The 19,936-nt window shown below is 33.5% G+C and overlaps 1 protein-coding gene and 1 non-coding gene across 2 annotated transcripts; both read right to left on the bottom strand.

Annotated features, from left to right (window-relative positions):
- Nucleotides 1–928: 928 nt before the first annotated feature.
- LOC125063623 (NK1 transcription factor-related protein 1) lies at nucleotides 929–17,308 on the bottom strand. The gene is made up of 4 exons (XM_047670159.1): nucleotides 16,971–17,308; nucleotides 2,777–3,253; nucleotides 1,758–1,959; nucleotides 929–1,339 (listed from the first exon to the last, which is right to left on the bottom strand). Exons 1-4 carry the CDS (start codon nucleotides 17,056–17,058, stop codon nucleotides 1,195–1,197), a joined length of 912 nt encoding a protein of 303 aa, XP_047526115.1. The 5' UTR covers nucleotides 17,059–17,308; the 3' UTR covers nucleotides 929–1,194.
- On the bottom strand, nucleotides 13,874–13,955 carry Trnas-uga. The gene has a single exon. It is a non-coding gene; the product is annotated as a tRNA-Ser (tRNA).
- Nucleotides 17,309–19,936: the final 2,628 nt, after the last annotated feature.

The raw sequence follows: 19,936 nt of genomic DNA, 5'->3' as shown, positions 1-19,936 counted from the left end.
TTAGAAATGTTTATTGTTTTTGTTCAAAGTGCTAGTTGTATTTATCATATTTAATATTAAAAAATATCAAAAAGTATCTGCCCGAAGTTATTTTACGCTACTTGAAACAATTATGCATAAATTGTCAAACAAAGCACCTCAAATTAGACAAACTCGTATACAGAAGCAAAATAAAGCGCTTGAAGCTCAGACAGGGTACCCGTTAACAACTTTGTAAGAGATGCAAATTGTTTGGAGCAGTGATTCAAAATGGCTGCATGATATTATCATAATCTGGCTTTTGCCCGGTGATTGTTTCAATTTACGAAGTGTTAAATTTCTAATTTGAATTATTTAAGGATTCGCTTTTTTAACAGTTAAATTATCTATTTATTTAACAGGAATTAAAACAGTTTTATTTTCAACGACAACAGTTATTTACATTTGATATACGTACATTAAACACGCATTTAAAATACAAACAAAATAAACGACAATTCAAAAAATAATAATAAGAAAACATCAGGCACAAGTATATTTTATTTAAATGAATATTTTATGACTACATAAAATTAATATCGTCAAAGTCTTATCTGTGAAACTGAGATTGATGTAAATAAGTCGTAATACGACGATCATAACACCATTTGAACAAACGTTTAACATAGAAAGATTTTAACAAGATTGGGCTGTTATGCTCATTATTATATAACCGAGGGAATCATTTGTCAATTTCTTCCAAGTTTCATGCATATCAACTCTTGAGATTGTACGATTTTCAGCTGGTTGAAGGAATATTACGTGGCTTCAACCAATCACAGAACTTACTTTAAGTCGAGATCTATTCGTGTTACAGTGTTTTCTAGGTCAAGAAATAAAAACCAATTGAATTAACATATTTATTGAACCATATTGAAATAAATGTTCCTAACACAAAAACATCTAAACACATACAATCTAAATTAATCCAGTCAGTTATTTACATTGTAATCACAGAAACATAATCTCACTAAATATAACAAATTAATACATCAAAATGTAGTATTGCACGTCAATATATTAACAAAAAAACCCATAAATCAGATTATCAGGAGCTATTTATAATTATTCTAAAACATATCTACATACATCTACACACTATACAAATTCGTCATTCATACTAGAAGCTGCCAACAAAAGAGGTTTTATATGTTAACTACAGTTTTATATTGTGCTTTATAGATGGCAGTGCATGTAGGCAGGATAAGGGGGTAGCAGTGCGCACGCGAGGGGCAAAGAATGCGTCAGTTCACGTTCACCGCTGGCCGCTTGCGCACGTAGTTGCTCTAAGCGAAGTTGATTCTGACGTTTCCATTTCGTCCTATAAAAAATATAATAAAAATATCTATGAATATCAAAGTATTTAAATACTAAAAATTAAACGCCTCTTCAGGATCCTGACTGTATTACATTAAATAAAAATAAAAAAAATCAGTGGCGCTACAACTCAAATTTCTGTATGTGTTTCATGATCATTTGTCAATCTTATAGGCAAGTAGGTGATCAGCCTCCTGTGCCTGACAGACGCCGTTGACTTTTTGGGTCTAAGGCAAGCTGGTTTCCTCATGATGTTGCCTTCACCGTACAAGCGGTGCACAGCCGTTGAAGTCACTCGGCGAACACTGCACTTATACATTGAATAACAATTTATAATCCAAAAAGATTATAAGTTTGTAATACAATTTTTCTTTTAAACTTTAATAACAAATTTACGATACTAATTGCAATTTAAATGTTACCTTCTGTTCTGGTACCAAGTCTTTACTTGAGTCTCGCTCAGATTGAGAGCGTCCGCAACATCGCCTCTATCAGCCACACTTAAGTATTTCTGACATCTGAACTTGCGTTCCAAGTATGCTAGCTGTGCATGAGTAAAGGCTGTGCGTCGCCGTCGTGGTTTTCTCCCTGAACTAGCTGTATTACGGCTGGAAGGTTGGCGATCTGCAAAGTTAATAAGGAACATTTGAAAATCGGCTCCGTACTTTATTTGTTCGGTACGTTGAAATATTGGGAAATCATTACCATTATCGTAACTTACATTAATTTTATTGTTCATTATATGGTGTAAGACTTGTTATCCGAGCAAAATTATTTGATGTTTAGTGTCCGGCGATTAAGATACCTAGTCAGTGTGTTGAGATGTGCAAAAATCGATTTCAGGTTTTTTACAAACCCAATTGATGAAGTGAAACTTCTTTAGGTGCGTGAGGGTAAAATTTTTACGGATGAAACGCAATAATAATGATATTAGTGTCACGAAGATGTGCAGCGTTTTTGTCGAAGAAAAGGGAGAGAGCTATTGAGACCGATTAAGAGAAAGAGAAAGGGTGACAGGGCGATTTCTTCTCGCAACGTTCTTATTTGTCCTGTGTACAAAATCCCCGTAATAGAGGTATTCGATTATCTACGCGATTTTCATTATATGCATTTTAACTATACAAGGATGACGACGTCGACACGGTCCGACGGATGCAAACAAATGAACTCTATTTTTAAAAAAGTTAAAGAAGATTTTTATTATCTACTGTTTGGGTGTTACCGGCCAGTATTTATTTTTTTCTTTCCAAGGAGAATGTGAATGCAATAGCATTAACACTATTTATTGAACACCCCTCGTACATTCGCAAGCGCAAATTTTCCACCACGCACTACCTAACCAAGTTAACTTGGTCATTATAAATACACTATGCCTAAAATATTTGATTAGTTTAAAAAACATTATAACTATACAACAAATATAGAATAAGAAGACTATTACCGGTGGATTCCTGGGTTTCATTCTGCGACCCACCTGCAATCACAGATGCTGCAAACCCAGCTAATAATTGCGATTGAAATGTTGACTTCGACAGATCCATTGACCGACTATAGATACTATCTGATATGGATCCGGTCATTCCAAATCCTTCGCCATCTTCCTTTCTCTCTGGTCTGTATAAATGAAACAGCGACGTGTCATACATTTTCACTGATTCCTCTCGATCGTAATCGTTCTCATCCTCTTTGAATGGTGAATTAAAATTTGAATTTGGTAATCTATTAGAATTATACTCGTTTTGAAAGTCATCTGAGTCTATTGTTTTTGATTTTTCCTTTCGTTCATTATCATATGGGTACGGAATCTTTGGGGAGGATGTTTCAGATCGATTGTCGCCGACGGATATATCATCTTCTGAGTTTTCTAGATGGGTCACTGACTCGTACCTACTTGTTCCTTCTTCTTCTTGAAGTTTTCCTGCAACAAAAGCGGTTTATTATTAATCGGATTCTAAATGTAATTTGCTTTAAAACTATTAGGTACCTACGTTAATGGCAATGTTTTCTGACATTAATATCCAGGTCACACGGGTCTAACTAAAAATAAAAACTTGCTTTATTCATCGTGAACCTGTTACGTAAGCCGCAGTGACATAAACCGCAATTAAATCTTAGAAAACAAAGCATAAACTAAGACTTGACACTTAGTCGAGCTCAAACCTCATACAAAGGCGAGACTCATAAAGACCTATAAAAAAGAACGACCATAGACACGAGTTTCTGCTCTAATTAATGCCTCGGGGCGTTCCGTTTCACCCTCGAATGAACGAATGAAACTTTAGCGCGGGAAAATCTTGTCTATGGCGTTTGTGTCTTTTAATTTGCATGAAAATGCTGAAGAGTGGGCATTCACTGCGGATCGCTTTTCATAGCTAAATTGTACCTTTAGTAATGGTGTATGGTACGCCTATTACTCGTTATATTATATATTACATGTTATATAATGTAGGGTTGTCAAAAAATTTATGCATAAAAACCATAACTAAAAGTATGTGCTTTTAAATACTGTAATTTTAAAAAAAACTCTTTAAAAAATAATTGCTTAATACGAATAATTCATGTATCACTATGTGTTATTAATATTCACCTCTAGTCTAGTACATGAGAATTAAATAAAAATATAATTAAATCAGTGGCGCTACAACCTTTTCAGGTCTGGGCCTCAGATTTATGTATCTGTTTAGTGATTAATCAATCTAATAGGCAAGTAGTTGATCAGCCTGATACATGCCGTCAACTTTTTGGGTCTAAGGCAAGCCTTCCTCACGATGTTTTCCTTCATCGTTCGAGCAAATGTTAAATGCGCACATAGAAAGAAAGTCAATTAGTGCACAGCCGGGGATCGAACCTACGACCTCAGGTATGAAGCCGCAAACACTGCTCTGAACTACACGCACTAAAAGCAGTTATAATTCCGTTCAAACTTTATCATTAGTTACAAATATTTGTATAAATTTCTGTCGACAACCCTACGCTTCGTCAAGCGTTTCTCGTTATAATTTTTGCATAAATATGTTTTAGCGGTTCTGAGGCCTGTTTACACGTGAACTCCCCCAGCCAAAACATCGCTATGTATCTTTTGTACACATCAATGACTTTTGCCCGAAATCATAATATTCCGCACTCATTAAGAATTCTCTCGAAATACCTCTTCGAAGTTGAAAAGGTATTTTTTGGGTAAAGTGATTTTATAGGCATATAATATGAAATAATATATTTAATACAGAATTATTTTGTTGTAATTATCGTAATCTTAGTATGCTTACTTCAGTATTAAAAATATCCATTAAAATTTTAATTATAGATTAATTTTTAATTAAAATAAAGGACGGAGACTATTTAAGACTAATCCTTTAAACAGCCATATTATCGCTTTGAGAAAGAAAAGCAGAATAATTTTAATAATTTCCACCACTATGTGGAACCAGCTGCCCACTGAAATATTTACGAACCAATTCGACTTAGGGACCTTCAAGAAAAGAGCATTGAGAGTGTCCATAGACGGAGGTATCACTTAACATCAGATGAGCCTCCTACCCGTTTGCGCCCTGTTCTATAAAAAAAAAATAAGTGTTGGCCTAGTAACTTCAGCGTACGACTCTCATACCTGAGGTCGTAGATTCGATCCCCGTCTGTGCACCAATGGAGTTTCTTTCTATGTGCGCATTTAACATTTGCTCGAACGGTGAAGGAAAACATCGTGAGGAAACCGACACGTCTTAGACACAAAGAGTCGACGGCGTGGCACTGGAGACTGATCACCTACTTTGCCTATTTGACTAAAAAATGATCATGAAACAGATTCAGAAATCTGAGGCCAAGACCTAAAGAAGTTGTAGCGCCACGGATTTATTTATTAAAGATACACTGCCACAGGGGCTAAACTTTTTAAATTTGTTTTCATTTTTCTATTTTCTGTTTTCTTTTATATTTGTGCAATCTGCCATTCGCATTGAGCGTGACGAGACTAAAAGAATTTGTTTATTCAATTTTTATTTAAAAGTTTTATTGTTATTAGGTAATGTTAATTATAGAGATTAGGAAAATTGTAAATACTATATTATTCTGTGTTGGAAATAAATCTATTATTACAATTATCTATGGAGCCAAGACAAACAAACAATTCGTTAATCAAGAAAGGAACGAAATCAATACTCAGTAATTGCTGTACAAAGTGGTGCATATGCTCTTCAACGCAGCATGCCGCCTCTCAGCCATGCACGTGCGTGCCACGCGAACCTCTTGACTTACCATAGACAAAGTATTTTTTATTATGCTATACACACTTGGGCAGGATTGAAAGCCCGACTATTGACCACTAGGCAACCTTGTAACAATTATATCGTGATAGTAGTAATTAGAGTTTTATTAATATAAATGTTGGAAAACTTCTTTGAAAGATACAAATTATTTATATGTGTATTCATGTCATTGAAAAATGAATATTAATTAGATTTTTTTGCCTAGTATTTTTTTTTTATAAAAACAGGTATGAAGGCTCATCTTATGTTAAGTTATCGCCGCCGCTCATGGACACTTACACTGTCAGAAGGCTCGCCAGTGCGTTACCGCATTTTAAGAATTGGTACCCAATACATAAAGCAAACGAGCCTACGAGACGCCCAAAAAGGGCCGTGATCGCAGACCTTAGACACTTTAGTGGGTGCGTTGCGGGCCTTTGAGAAAGAATTATAGTACTTCTTTAAACAATTAGAGGTCGTATCTCATAGACCCCACCGGGAGTCGATTCCACAGTTTGCAAAAGAAAGTGTCTTATTAACCGTGAAAGAGTGATGCTTTTAAGTTAGTAAAAAAGTGTATTAATATTAACTTTTATATAGACGCCTTCTCTAGAATATCTTCCCTTAATTTGTAAGATGTATCCTTGTATGTAGGCAATATTATAAACAAACCACACAATAATGCCCAATAAAATCACTTACATAAACCCCAAGTTTAAATTGAACCGCGAATGAAACTTTAAATAAGGTATTATCGTTCAATCGTTCAATTTGCAAGGGCACAATGGGTCTGTTTCAAGTTATTATACAACTGATTGTTGAGGGGTTGATCTGACTATATAATAACCCGCTAACGATTCTACTGCGAATGATATTTTTGATCAATTGGGGTAGATATTATTAAATATTTATTGCATATAACAAATTGATTAAGAACGATTTATTAATAAGAAGTTTTAAATTTCCTTTAATATGAATGATTCCTAAATACAAATACTACATACATATTTACAATATTCTTAACCTTCATCGTAAGAGTAATAACCTATATAGTTTTCTAATTACATTTGCTTTTCTCAAACTACTAAACTATGCTATGTCTACGCCGTAGGCCGTATCCGTAGCTACAAAGCTATTGACTACGCTTAGTCACGTATTAGATCATAGATTTGGTACGAAAGTATAACCCTTTTTAGTCTAAATTATTCACGAAAACTTGTAATATAATTGATGTTATTACATTGGACAAATATATTTTAACTACAATAAAAAGTATCAAGGCCGTTTAAGCCCAAACCCAGCAGGGCACCGCTAATTTGTCGCGTGTTGTTAACATCCGACACCCGCTCTCAATCTCAACTACTTCGATCATTTTGCCCTTAGCTTGTTTGTCTTGTTAATATGCGTCCTAAGGCGTGTTAAAAAAACGTGTAGCGGCATTTATTACAAAAAAGTTGGTATAACTGAGATATTTACTAAAACATATTTGGGATTTTTCTCAAAAAATCAAAGAATTTGACTATTATGTCGATGATATTATGCATATGATAATTTCAAAGATCTATTTATATCAGTAGTTTTAAGGAAACTCTGTCCGTTTCAGTCGATTCTGTGGTCTGAACAAATCACTATAAACGTGTAAATATTCGATTCAGAGTCCTCACGATGCTGGCAGTATCTTTGTTAGAATAAAACAAAAGACGAACAGCGGGTTCTGTTTGTTCGTTATTGGTGGATGTCATCTCGAGCCTTCGAGTTTCGTCATGTCATTTGACAACGGATGTATTGCGGAACCAATTCGACTTAGAATCATTCAAAAAAAGAGCGTTAAAATTCCTACATAGCCGGCAGTAATAGTATTTATTTATTTATTTATAAATTCTAAAACAATGTGTATGCCTACAAAGTACAAGAAAATATGACATCACAAATTTAACAAACACATCAATTAGATTAGAACATAAGCAATCTATCAAGGGAAAAAATTAAACAAACAACCACAAAATAAAAAATAAAAAAACAAAACAAAAAAATAATAATAATAACTAAAAATTATTGTCATCATCGTCTCCTATTTCCAACTAGATATTACTTCGGATCGGAAGGCAGAATTTATCACATAAATAATAAATAAATCAATGGCGCTACAACCTTTTTAGGTCTGGGCCTCAGATTTCTGTATCTGTTTCATGATCATTTGTTAATCTAATTGGCAAGTAGGTGATCCTTCTGTGCACGCCCTCGACTTTTTTGGCTCTAAGGCAAGCCGGTTTCCTCACGATGTTTTCCTTCACCGTTCGAGCGAATGTTAAATGCGCACATAGAAAGAAAGTGCATTGGTGCACAGCAGAGGATCGAACCTACGACCTTAGGGACGAGAGTCGCACACTACTCAGAATATATCACATACTCGCCTAAAATAACCTTGCTAAAATAATCTTGCTCTGTTCTATTATCAAAGAAAAGACAATGCCCAATAAGTAATACTTTATAAGTTCAAAGAAACATTGGGTAATTTCTCAAAACGTAAAATACATGCAAATATATTTGGGCAGGTTCAATTGAAATTATAGACATTTTGTGACAGGGAATACAAATTTCGACTTCATTTGAATTGCAAATAAAATACGTTCATTTTGTTTTTACTGACTTTTGATGCCTGACAAATCTGATTTAATAAAATTGATACAGTGATTTATGATACTTTGAATTATGAATTAATTTATAATGATGATTAAAAGGCTGGCAACACTCACGCGAGCCCTCTGGCATTGAGAGTGTCTATGGGCGGCAGTATCAATTAACAACAGAATTGACTATAATCATATGACTATGTATCTTACTTCTAAGTAAAATTCGCACGCCAGTATGTATGCGAATTTTAGATTGTACCACTATACTATTTTTGTACTATTTTCTTGCAAATAAATTATTATTATCTGGTGAGGCATCCTGTTGTATTAAAAAATGATCTTCCGCATACATCAGAATAGTATTATGTATTATACAATAACATTTGAAATCGTCGTAACCCCATAAATCAGTGTGTATAATGTATATATCTTTGCTAGTACTAGCCTTCTTAGCGGGCTAATCATATATATTAAAAAAAATTTTTTTTCATAAATTGTACATCAAGAACTGTCACGACTTTTCACCTGCTTTCACTAAATTGATTCTAGTTCGCCTTTTACATCTACTTTTAAATACACAAGTAACACTCTAAACACACTTTTTTAATCTAAAATGTTAAATAGCTATCTATAACCGGTCAGCTAATGCTATGTCCAAATCATTTATTCATATAGGTAACACAATGTTTACTTATGAACGTCAAAACGAAATTTAAACAGATTAGAAAACTGTATAAAAGCGTTTTTTAAAAGCGACAATGTTTAACTACTTGAACTAATTAAAATAGTTGACACGGACTTTTAAAATATATATGTGTTGGCTTGGTAAACTAGGTGAATTCGTGCGTTTAATCCACAATTTCCACCAATCTTGGCGCATTGAACACTTTCTCGTTCGGTAAAGGTAAACGTCACCCGGAAAGTGTCATACGTCAAACAATGACATCTGTCCGTTATAAAAGGACGAACTACTTGCCTCTATAAGAAAGTTATTAGTTATCAATGATGCAGTCTGCCGTGAGTAATTAAAATAACAGATTATTACCAAAAATGTATTACTTTACTAGCTGCCCCCACGAACTTCGTTTCTCCTTAATGTGATTTTACTTAACCTACCTTTTTGGTACATACCAACATGGAACATTTTGCTATGCTACTCCAGGTTCGGTTTTGTGGAATGAAAACTTTTTAGATTGTTCTATGAATTTTTCTCTATATAAACCTCAGATTTCAATTCATGAGGTTTTAATTAACAAATAAAAAATAGGGGTGGATCGTAGAGGGGTGAAATGCTCAGCATCATATATGCAGTAGTATGCTGTATCATAAAAAAATAAAAACAAAAGTTTTTATTTAATAAATAAAAATAAAAATATAGGGGTTTGAAAAATAGATAGTAGTTAATTCTCAGACTTACTGAATATGCATAAAAATTTCATTAGAATCGGCCGAGCAGTTTCTGAATTTTATATATTAGATATCACAATGAAACATAGTTCAAGGGTTTGTCGCATTACTTTCTATATGTAAGAAGGCTTCAATATCGGAAATACGTTTGTAACAATGTTATAAATTGCATTAAAAGTTTCCGACCCTTCTGAAGAGGCCTGTCGGTCACCTAACGACCACTTCGACAATACTTCACTCTTCACCAGTTCTCACCATTAAGAAAAAGGTATTTTTTTTAATATTAAAAGATACAGAATCAAAAATCCATGTTCCACTTATGGTCCGGTCAATATAGACATTTGAAATAACAATAATTGCCACAGAGCCAAAATTTGGTGGAAAGCTGGGGTTTAGTGTTACAAATAAAGTTTTAAAAGTCCCCATCGATCCCATGTGTGCTAAAAAAGTTATTCGGGTAATTTATTTTCATAAATTATTTTGTGATAAAAGGTCAAAATTTTAGGTTCTTGATTTTTTCTCGAAAACGGTAACTTTTATCAAGAAATATTTCCAAAGTTGTAGATCCTTAAATTCTCTACAAAATGGTCTTTTTTTTTTCCTAAGAGTTAGAGTTAGAGTTTCCTGAGAGATTCCTGAGATATCGTGATGTTAAGAGTCAACATAATTACATATTTTAAGGTGTAGATTTTGTCTTAAAGATCCTTTAACGTTTAGTACCTACAAGAAATTTTTGATCTATGGTTATAGATTAGGTATGTAGATAACCTGCAGAGAAGTGTTGGCCTAGTGGCTTCAGCGTGCGAATCTCATCTCTGAGGTCGTAGCTTCGATCCCCGGCTGTGAACCAATGGACTTTCTTTCTATGTGCACATTTAACATTGCTCGAACCGTGAAGGAAAACCGGCTTGTCTTAGACCCGAAAAATCGATGGCGTGCACAGGAGGCTGATCACCCGCATTCCTATTAACAAATGATCTTGAAACAGAAACAGAAATCTGAGGCCCAGACCTAAAAAGGTTGTTGCGCCACTGGTTTATTTTTTATGTAGATAACCTACTCTATTCTATCTTCTAAGTTCTATATATAATATATGGTATGTGCTTGAGACACGAGTGATAGAGATAGTTTTATAGTTAATAATAATAAATATGTGTTTATTGAAAGAAAAGTCAACTAATGCACTGTTGTTATTCGAACGCACAAGTACTAGGGCAATACTGTTAATTATTTCATAATTATACAATCCTAATTAATACTTAAGTAGAAATAACTATTTCAATTTCCTTGCCTTAAACAATTAAGTCGTTAATTTTCCAGAAATCTATTGTCCAAAGGATCATAGGAGCTCGATCCTCGTATCTTTTAACCACACCACACATCTTACTAAAGAAATAAGTATAAAGACGTTTTTGTTTGACAAAAATTTGTTGAAGCCGTCATAGTAATAATCAGTCCTTATTAGAAATCAGAGATCAGTTACTTCAAAAACTGTTTGTTAGCCCTATTATATCGTAATATTGTCTTGTCCCGTTAAAATAGTTATAATACAGTAACACATTAAAACCAAGCATTGTTACAAACATGTTAAAAATCATGGTATAAATAGGAAGTCAACTTTTAAGTGTTTATTATTTTACCTTAGTTAATTTTACTAAGTGTGGTACAGGATCATTAATATTCATGAGATCTTTGGAAAATTAACAAAATCAAACTCAAAATATTCACACTAAATTGGGATTGTCCCTAAATTTTTCGTTTATAACCGAAAATATTATACTTTATTTCAAAAACGGACGATGAACAAACTTTTTGTATAAATACATACAACAAAAATAAATTCCCCTTTTAATAGGTATCTATATAACACAATATGAGATACAGAAATTCATTACTTTTAAATTTATTCACTCCATTCTGTTTCAATAACAAAGACAAGTATTACCATACTCTTCACGTTGTACATATAATTAGCCGCACTTCAAAGTTCATATTTTTCATAACTGGCAATCCGTATGAAAAATTCATATAATTGAAGATGAAAATTAGGTCCTAATGTATGCACCTACGGGTTTAGCGCGCTCACTTGCAAATTAGCAGCTTATATTACGAGAACGCACTCTTGAGCACGTAGGCAAGCTATGGGTAGGTACTTGGTGGTTATAATATGCTAGGAATATTAATAAACATAGAGATTAAGAACCTGTCGGGTGAATGAACTTATAGCTAATGATGTTATTCATGTTCATAATCTTCCATAATGCCATAATACGAGTATGTCAAAATGCTTAATATCGCTAAATACTCTCGGTTCTCTAATAAATATCACATTGAACCAATACCTATTCGAAAAGTTATTCCATAACCCTTAGAATTACCTATATAAAATATAGGGTATTAAACATATGCTTCACATTAATATGAAGTCGTACAAGCTATTTCATTTTAAAACTCAAAAACCTTCCTCCGTGTCGAACTGTAAATCTCGTCCTTTGTATTTTCTGACTTTCTCTTCAAAGTATGTATCCCTATCTAAAACATATTGACACAAATAAACAAAAACTGTGCATGTTAAGATGTTTTTTTTTGTTCCTTACTTAATCTTAAAATTATATATTATAATCCATCTTAGTTCCACAATATTGGTATTATAATTAACCAGAGTTGAGTAGTACTAGTTTGATGAGAAGAAATGTACAAATTTAACCTACTGAAATATCGTTTATATTTGGATGTTTCATCTATTTGTCTGCTTGTATAACTGTTATATGCCTACCAACCCAAAATAAATTTAGCTTCGTAGATATGGTTCAATGTAAAAAGTATTGGATAAATTTCCGTAAATATTTTTAATTGAACAACGCAATACAATAATACAAAGAAATCTATTAGGTACCCGTAGAAATAATTAAAACGACATAACATTAAGCTAATTATGGGCGGCCTAATTAGGCTTAAATGTAATAATAAAATATAAACTTAATAATAAACTTTCTTGCAAATACCTAAGGCAATTAAGGCTCTGTAATGAAATATATATATATTATTTATAATACATATAAATAATAAACGGCTCAAATATAAGAGCCTTTCCTCCAACTTCGATTTTGTTCCTTTTAAAGTAAAGTAAAAAATCATTTAATCATATAGGTAACATAATTTACACTTATGACGCGTCAGTAAAGAAATACATATTAATGCTTTTAATTTTACATTTACTGCCAGTTCCCAGTTCTCTTTGGAGTAGAGACTTTTGGGCTGTGGGGTTCAAGTGCACAGGCGCTAATTAAAGATTTAACTTGGCGCCTGGTAGATAATACCGGTAATACCGGTGGTAGATAAGCTGGTGCTTTCCTCGCTCAACGAATATGTATCCCAATACAGCGAGGAAATGCTGCCAGCGTTAAAGGTACACCGGGACAAAACTTTTTAAATTTGTTTCATTTTTCTATTTATTAATTTTAATTATTTATTATTACTATGTAGGTTGAGAAAATTTGTACTGTATATTTGATTGTTATATTTAGTTGATTAAATAAAGTAACTATCTAATTTATAACTATATAATTTAATATAAACATCATGTATACTTATAATCGTGTAAATTAATACGCCTGGAGTGCATTCTTGAATTTCATTAATTGTTGATGAATTCTTTAAACATACTCGCCCAAACAAGTGGTCAGCAATAAAGACAAGAATAATTTTCAGTTTTCTTAATTCAATAAAGTTACAAATGTAAAAACCTAATAACGAGTATGACCTCTTGCCAAAATTACAGCTTGAATCCTTCAACTTTCCACGATGTTTTCAAGAACGTTTTGAGGAATACGTTGCCAACTCTCCTGGAATGACACTAGATCCCTGATGGATGTAAAACAGTTACACTGATTTCACTCGTCTCTTTAGATCCCGAACATACTCTGCTGGATTGGATAGAAGTAACGACTTCGAGCTGGCCAATCTAAACGACGGATCCCAACTTCTTGCATGTCCCTACGATGCCACGTCCACGTCCAAAAAAATGGAATATTTAAACTAGCGAAAGGGCGCCCTTTATTTTAAATTACCTTTCTAATTATTTGAGTTTTCTCATCTAATTAGTCGTACTACAGTACGTTTCGTTTCGTTACAACGAAATGTTAAATAAATAACTATTACCAGAATCTTATTACATAATGGGAAAATCCCCGGAAAACTTTACAAGTCACTCGTATTTCACCCAAAATAATGCAAAAATATGAAAAAAGAGTAGTTCGCTGAGGACAGGATTCGAACCTGCGCGGGTAGAACCCATTGGATTTCAAGTCCAACTCCTTAACCACTCGGACACCTCAGCTATACACATTGTTGCGAAAAGGCAAAATATATACCAAGTGTATGTACCAACTGCCTACCTACGTAATGAGTACATTATAAAATACAATAATTGTTGACACAGGTGTTAAATTTTGTTACGTAATCCAGTTTCTGCCCCTTTCATTGAATATTACAGTGTAATTTAAAAATTATTAAACATGAGTTGACTGTACCCGGCGGATCGGTAATATTTCAGGAATAGAGAAAACAAACTAAGATAAAAAATTTAAATTAGTTTCTTCTATCCACTATAGACAAATTTATCAAAATCGCTTTAGCCATTAATAGGTGGATTCGTTATTTCTTTCTGCAATTATGGGTTCGGTTATTTTTTAACCTACATCTAAAAAGGATTACAATACTGCGATGTTTATATTTGTCTTTTTAAACTATTAATTGGATCCACGGCATTAATACAGCAAGTAATTCATCAACTATTGTCTTTTAATATTTTTTTAATAATCATGTTTATTATCTTTGCATTTGATTTTTTTTTTCTCTCTATTTTGGTACCTAAGTTTATTAATACTAAGTAAGTATATACACTTCTCCACAAATCTTTTCTTGTACTGTTTTCTTTAATTAAAGGGCTTAGTCAAGATGCTTTAACGGTAGTGAATGTAGAAAGTCGACAACTAAACTTGTATTAAAATAACAGTTCGTGTCGACAATTTTTCGTTCAAATTTAGTCTGGAAGAGATCGCTTAATAGTGATAAGGCCATGCACCATGCATTTCCCTTTTTTTAAATAAATTGTTAACACATATTAAAATCTGCAAAAATGTGTAATTAAATAAATGTATAGTTTGTGTTTCTACCGTTCTAATATACTAATATCGCATTTTCAAAATATGCTTATTTAATCACGGGACGCTTTATATTAAATGTAACATATATACGTTTCACATATCATTATTAAAAAAAATATTTATGGACATGTGGAGGCCTGGTGTTCCTCCAACCTACAAAGAGGATTGAAGACTGAGTCAGCCCGAAGCCCCAGTGGCTGATGTCAAGATGCTAGTTTATGTACTTGCCACTTGGAAACACTTCGATCCAGGGAATTATCGTTATGACATACATATGTTACCTATATACAGTGGCGTAACTATACCATCTGGGGCCCGTGGCAAATTATTTTGATGGGGCCCTATCAGTAAAAATCGTCACGTCGTTGTACTCAGTTTAATTTTAATAAACTTCAAGATTTTCAGCATACTCAATAACACGTTGTATATGTCCCACTAATGGCCATAGGCCCCCTCTCTTAGGCGAGAGGGAATGGTATGTAGTCCCCATGCTAGTCCAATGCGTATTGGAGACTTCATCCATAGAACATAATATCTCTTGGGCAGGGGCCATCTTGGGTCGAGGGCCCCTGTCATTTTGCCAGCCCTGCCACCCTATTGTGACGCCACTGCCTATATAAGTTACTCATATAGAATTAATCATTTTAAAATGCAGCATTGTAATGAACAGTGAGTTATCTGCAGCTGAGTTTCATCATCGGATGTCGAGGCAGAATACGTAATTCCACCCGTATCACCTCGACGTCCGTCATTCCACAACTGAGCGTTTTTCAAGGCAGTTTTTACCGCGCACCACCACTATGTGGAACCCTTAAAGGTCCTTAAAGAAAAGAGTGTACCAATTTTAAAAAGGCCGGCAATGCACTCGCGACCATTTGGGCATTGAGAATGTCCATTGGCGGCGGTATCACTTAACATCAGGTGAGCTCCTGCCCGTTTGCCCCCTGTTCAATAAAAATAGTGATGGATTTTGGCACCGGTCCCGCCATTCTTTTTTCTCTTTTTCTGAGTGACCTGACTCGTATTTTGAAAGTAAGCATCGCAAGGGAATGGTCCCTTTAAACTAGTGTTTGCCATCCTTTTATGTGCTATGCCCCAACATAGCCCTTTTTAAATTCTTATGCCCTACGTAACATACATATTTTTTTATATTAAAAATTGTACAAAAAAAATGTACACAAAATATACATAAATTTTAATATCAAAACTTTATTTGATCACTTAAGAAACGTAAATTAGGTTTTAGAAAGAAATTACTAGGAAATTATTAACGAAACACAGTAGTTAGTATATTTTCAAAACTTCATGAATAACTGAAAATCCAATTCCAAAGAATTTTAGTAAATTTTCGTATAGGGGCTATTTTAACAATCATATTGCCCCGCCGCGGGCGTGGGCCTCGGGTTGGGAAACTCTGCTATAAACACTTATCACCAACTTCATAATGGTCTAGATTCCGAGTCCGCATTAGAACTATGGAGCCATTCAACACCAAAATAAGCCCACATAAAGGAATAATTTACTATAAAAATACCTAAATTGCACAATCCACCACCTGAGCTCATAAAATTTTAAGATGTCCCTCAATTTATTAATTCCATCAGATCCAGGTTTGATTAACACCATGGGAGTTTATCATTTCAGTTAAAACATAATTTGTAATTGGTTGGGGACATTCGAGTAATTTAGGAATATACAGAACAAATATTAATCAATCGCCGCTTACATAAAATTTCTTTAGCTGGTATTTGGATATGGAAATAGTCAAATTATTTTTGTGATAATATTCTTTAACGCTGTTAGCTATAGTAAATCTATCTGTATATATATAAATAAGGCTAATGTAGTGAAAACTGTATTTCAGTAGCTTAGTTAGTAGTAAATAATATATGTACCTACATATTGCCATATTTTTAAACATCCTGGAAATTACTGTGAATATATCTACCATATATATATGTATGTTGTTTATATATATATATATAAACAACAAACCCGTATGATATAGTATTTGCAAATTTTGTGTGTGGCATCACAAAAAAAAGGAAAGCGACAAAATACCATGAAAATATTAGTTGCGAGAGTTGAAAAATGTACGTAAAATACAAAATATTGCTTTACGCGACTACCATAGTTACAGTAAATGTAAAAATATAACTAAATGAATATTTCAAAATATATCATACTTGCAACAGCTCCTGGCCGTAGAACATCTCCAAGGAGGTCCTTTATGAGGAAAGATTTATGACTGTCCTGCATACCAGACTCCATCATCACAAGCGCACAAAAAAGTTTTCTATATTTTCATGTTTCTTTTACTTTTAATTAATAGTTAACCACTGTTTAAGATTCAATAAATGGGCATTAAGTTCATTAATAAAGCAATAGAAGACCTCTTTCACTAGGTCAGTGGATAAACCAAAGTTAATGACAGCTGCACTTTCCCGCGCATCCGAGATAACTGTCAGCCATGTTCAAATCGTTCAAGCGGGAAAATCTTTTCATTTAGCAACGCCCTACCCCTAACCGATGTTACATACATTTTCTTGCGGTTTTCACGCAAAATACCGCTTAAACGGGGTTTAAATCGCGTTTAGCATGCGCAGGAATTGTTGGGCGGGGTCCGTGACTCCTCCCCACTGCAATCCGCCAATGAGAGTTAGGGTTCAAAGTTTCTCGCTCGGCTGCTTTGCAAAGTACGCATTCAAACGGGGCTTAGAGACGTAGTTATTGAGTTGATTTTTAAAAGACCGTTTTGAATGTAAATCGAAAAGTTAAGCGCGGTAAAGAGGCTGCCCGGAACTCCAATTAAATTGATAGTTGCGGTTTGAGTGCGGGTTTTGTTGTGAACACGACAGATTTTCGCTCGAGTGACAATCAACATTAAAAATGACTTTTCGAAATAATGGAATAGTAATTTGCAGCTTTTGTATTCTATTTTTTTACAATTACTGTAATTGTAACCTTCATTTTGATTCTGGGTGAGTGAGATGCATTTCAATCGATTATTTGTTATTGAAATTCATCCGTTTCTTGAGAAATATGCTCTTTATTGGTTGCTAAATCTAAATGTCAAGGGATAAGTAGTTTCATAGGATGCAAATTGCAGTGGAACAAATATGCGAGTGTTGAAATATCTTAATTAATCGTAATAACAAAATATGTGAATATCTGTACCGGAGTTTCGAAAACCTTCATATATTTTACGAGGCCTTTGAAAGGCTGTATATTTATAGAAACTGAAGTTAGAAACCTAACGAGTGATGAAATCGAAGAATGGAGTGATACTACTTAGTTATCATAGTTTTATTATTATTTATTTATGTTATTGAGAATAAATTTCTGCTAACCTAATAGAATTTTGTTTCTTTGCCTTTTCCACGAAATTTTCTTTATAATTTCAAAACGGTAATCTTTAACAATATGTTAAGGCTATATATATATATGTAATTACGGCAAGTACCTACTATATTTATTCCATTATAGCAGTGTTGGCTCTTTCAGTTTAATCACTGATGTGGTAAATTCGACCCCCGGCTGTGCACCGATGAACTTGTCTGTTTTCGTGGGCATTTACCGCATTTCTTGTACCGTGAAAGATAACCGGTAATCGTTAGGAAACCAGCATGCTTTACACCCAAAAAGTCGAGAGCGTCTGTCAGGTACCGAAGGCGAATCAGATACTTGTCTTTTAGAAATAGCAAATTATCACGAAATATGTTTCGTATTAAAACTTCAAGTATATGTACTTCTTTAAGTATATATATGTACTTAAATCGCTGGCCAATCAGACCAAAGGTTGTATATTTATTTATTGCCTTTAATAACATTATTTATATATTCGATATTCAAATTTACGCTTGTAAGTGACAACGCCCATAGAGAAAGCATTTTTTAACGCTAGATCCAAGAGGGGTGTTATAAATTTTCTGTGTTTGCGGCATCAAAGCTGCCAAACGAATGGACCTAATTCGTCCACGGTTATTTTAAAATTGAAAAAGGCTTTGGTGACACTATAATTATAATCATCAAATGAAAAAGTTCTTCTACAAAAAACGAAGGTATAAATGAAGGTACACTGAAACGTTGTAATGATATAACACTTTATTTAACAACACGAAACAAGAACAAAAATTTAATCAAATAAATGAAGACAAAGAACGTTGCAGTCTTACTGCTAAAAGCAGTTGCTTCCAGACAACCCAAACATACAGAACTGAAGTTTTAACACTAAACTAAATTTTAAAAATACATACAATACAAACAAAGGTTTATTGGTACTGTACGCGCCAAGGCTTTACATTTTGCTCACTGAGGATTTCATAGTTTGATAAGCGTGGCCATTTCTTAAATCGTCGGAGTTGCTTACGTACTACGAGACTTTAGCCAGACGAAGGCACTATCTTGAACAGTTACATTGCATATTATATTATTGTACGTGAGTGGTTAATATATAGTAAAAGGTTATTCAAAGCACTCCGAGGATTGGGTCCTTAGTTGTTTCTTAAATGTAAATTTAGTCTACGAGGTCTGCACGGCTACTGCAGAGCATTGCCCAATCGAATCATAGTGATGGTGAAAGAGGAATTGAAGAGGTTGGATCTATGCGAAGATTTATGATTGTTGGAGTCAAGAAAATAGAAGTTATCTTATACAAGAGTTTTGGGATCGAAAAGTATGGAATACAGGAGGGAAAGAACTTGTTATTATAATTAATTATAGTATCTAGTACCTAAATATTTTATTAGGTCAAGGTATATTGGTAATTCGATGTATTCCCGTTAGTATTTGTGATAATTATCTCTCATTTGCAACATGCAAAAGTGAAAACTTTTGAGTCACCATGTTTTTTAGCGCAACATTAAAAATTTATTTAAAAAAACAGTATCAATTTATATCTCATTTATAATGTATAAAACGAATAAACTCTGATTATTGATCAATATTAAAAAAAAATTTCTTCCAGTTTCTTTGAAATAAATTCCTAGTTGTTACGCATGGTTGGAGAGCTTAGAAAGCGCTAATGTTTTTAAAATTTACATTTTAGTTTGTTATAAATTTTTTTTTGTATTACTTTAGATTAAGGTTCTATATATTTTTTTATATAACATTTGGTTCTGCACTTTTTGCACTAATCATTCTTCTTTTTTAG

This window comes from Pieris napi, chromosome 3 (genome assembly GCF_905475465.1).
Source record: "Pieris napi chromosome 3, ilPieNapi1.2, whole genome shotgun sequence".
Lineage (NCBI taxonomy): Eukaryota > Metazoa > Arthropoda > Insecta > Lepidoptera > Pieridae > Pieris > Pieris napi.
The sequence above is the reverse complement of the archived record's forward strand: the minus strand, read 5'-3'. Positions and strand labels throughout refer to the sequence as shown.